The 2,342-nt window shown below is 36.2% G+C and overlaps 1 protein-coding gene across 1 annotated transcript; it reads left to right on the forward strand.

Moving 5' to 3' along the window:
* Nucleotides 1–302: 302 nt before the first annotated feature.
* On the forward strand, nt 303–1,760 carry LOC143533981 (uncharacterized). The gene is made up of 3 exons (XM_077028597.1): nt 303–799; nt 963–1,276; nt 1,362–1,760. Exons 1-3 carry the CDS (start codon nt 349–351, stop codon nt 1,716–1,718), a joined length of 1,122 nt encoding a protein of 373 aa, XP_076884712.1. The 5' UTR covers nt 303–348; the 3' UTR covers nt 1,719–1,760.
* Nucleotides 1,761–2,342: the final 582 nt, after the last annotated feature.

Genomic DNA, 2,342 nt, shown 5'->3' on the forward strand with positions numbered 1-2,342 from the left:
ATGTAAATTAATTGTAATAATCAAGATAATGATTATATCAAAACAGAAGACAAGCGGGTAACAATCTACGCCACTACCCCGTTTTAAATTGCAAAACCCAATTTTTTAAAATTCACATTCGCTGGAAAATGAAAATGATTAATTGAGGACCTCATTAATCCGATCCAAAATCATGTGGTTTGGAACATTGCAATTTAATATAGAAAATGACCTTTTAAACATGACTCTTTCCAAACCAAATTAATCAAGTTAGGAAACAGTTTACACCTCCAGTTGTCAACACAAACAACACAACTCAACACACATCAAAATCAACTCTTTAATTCACTCGATTTAAATAAACTGATCATGGAGTTCTGGGTTGTAGCAGCAGCTACTGGTGCAGGGTATGTAGCCAAACACTGGCAGAAATTATCAGGTGAAAAAGACACTTCACCCGGGTTTTCGGCCCGGGTGCAGCGAAACGCACGCCAAGTGTTTGATAAAATGCCTGACTCGGAAACGAAACAGAAGTTAGTGGGGATGAATGTTCAAGATTATGCATATGATGTTGGTGGAAGTTATGAGTGTTGTTTGCATGAGTTTAGAGCGAATAACTCAAATAGGAAGCCGTCTTCGAGCTTAAGGCGGTTAGTTGTTAGTAGAGATTATGAAAGAAAGCAGGTGGCACAAGTTGATGGTGTTAAAGATCAGAGTATTGTGTTCATGGAAGAAAATGAAGCGCCTGCAAATGTCGAGTTCTTTGAACCAGTTGGATCAGTGAAGCTTCCAAGAAAACCGGAACAAACGCGTTCACAAGGTTCAACATTTTGCATAGAACTTTTTAACTAATTTTATCTTAAAAATATAAACTTTGTAACTGAATTTTACAGACTAATTACTTGTAGAAATCTGACTTTTCTGGACAAGTGTTTTGACCTGAACCCGTTTTGATCCGTTACAGTTTCACTTGTTTGATACAGGCAATGATATGGTGTCTTTGTTCCTTGGGATTACAATTGGAATACTATTGACAATTGTGTCTAATAAGCGGGAAATTGATCATTTAAATGAGCTACTAGAACAAGCTGAGAATATGGTTAAAGATTTACACAACAAACTAGAAATTAAAGACGGGTTTAATACCACAAACAAGCATGATATCGAGTCAAACGAGCCTGCAATGTATAGTCCAAAAGTCAAAAACTTTGAGTTACCGAGTGACATTGAAGCAGAGCTCGAGTCCGAGCTTGAAAGGTTGGAAGAAAATATGCAGAGACTGTCTGGTGTAGTGGAGGTAAGCAATTTTAACCCGTTTATTTAAACATGTCGAGTTGGATATATTTAAAGTACATTACTCAGATGGTCTATGTTATTTGCAGATTGATTCAGACTTTGAAGCAGACATGGCTAGAGGAGACTTGAACCTAGATACACTCACATGGCAACTCGATAGTGAACCCGAGTCAGACCGTGATGACACACGGGTCAAAAGTGAAAGCACCGGGAAGCCCTTTTTTTTAACTCCAAACTACACTGTTTCATCACTTGATTTGCGGTTACGTCTTCATGAAGTAATCGAGTCGGAACTCAGAGCCCGTATCGAGGAGCTCGAGGCAGTTCTCCAGGGTCAAAATGGTCAAAGTCAAACTTATTCGGATTCTCCCGAACTGAAAGAAGACAACTCGTTTTGGGACTTTGATCACACGAGAATCGAATCTTCTTCATCAACACCTTAATGTGCATACAAGATCATGAAGTACAGCCATAGAAGTACAATGTACATAGCAAATATGTGTATAGATAAAGATGTTATACGTATGGCCTTTTAGGTTGTATATATAGTTATTCACATATTAAATCATATATAGAGATTATTTACATAGAATTTTTTATCAAAAAAAATAAATTATATAGATGCCTTGCGCCTCATGTACCTGATGCGCAACTTGTGCCTTGGTTTTACAGGGACCTGATCGCGCTTGTTAGCCTTGCGCTTTCTAAAACCAAGATAGAAACAACCCAAATGATCTGTTTGGCTCAATGAGAACTTCATCTTCAAAGTTCATGACTTTTGAGTACAAATAGATTTTGACCATATTATTGTGCCTACTTTTTGTTAAACTGATATGAGACGAAAATTTAGATTTATTTTGATTAAGTTTAGGTTTTGATTGTAACAATAACTTGACTTTTTAATTAAACATTGTATGGAATATATGTTTTGTTGAAATAATTAATAAACTATATATGTATACACAAATAGTATAATTATACAAGTCAAGCCATTTGTAAGCTGTTTGAGATCGGGTTGTTAAAATCTTGAATCAAACATGGCATAAACTGAAGTTGGTTTGATAAAG

Source organism: Bidens hawaiensis, unplaced genomic scaffold, assembly GCF_021521415.1.
Source record: "Bidens hawaiensis isolate Kalapana, Puna unplaced genomic scaffold, B.hawaiensis_p1.1 tig00009970_1, whole genome shotgun sequence".
Classification (NCBI taxonomy): Eukaryota; Viridiplantae; Streptophyta; class Magnoliopsida; order Asterales; family Asteraceae; genus Bidens; species Bidens hawaiensis.

What these genes read in the sequence shown, in the direction of transcription:
- LOC143533981 (XM_077028597.1), top strand. Translation starts at nt 349, where the DNA reads ATGGAGTTCTGGGTTGTAGCAGCAGCTACTGGTGCAGGGTATGTAGCC. An exon ending in GGAACAAACGCGTTCACAAG is followed by an intron (nt 800 to 962) that starts GTTCAACATTTT and finishes TGTTTGATACAG; the next exon opens with GCAATGATATGGTGTCTTTG. An exon ending in GACTGTCTGGTGTAGTGGAG is followed by an intron (nt 1,277 to 1,361) that starts GTAAGCAATTTT and finishes TGTTATTTGCAG; the next exon opens with ATTGATTCAGACTTTGAAGC.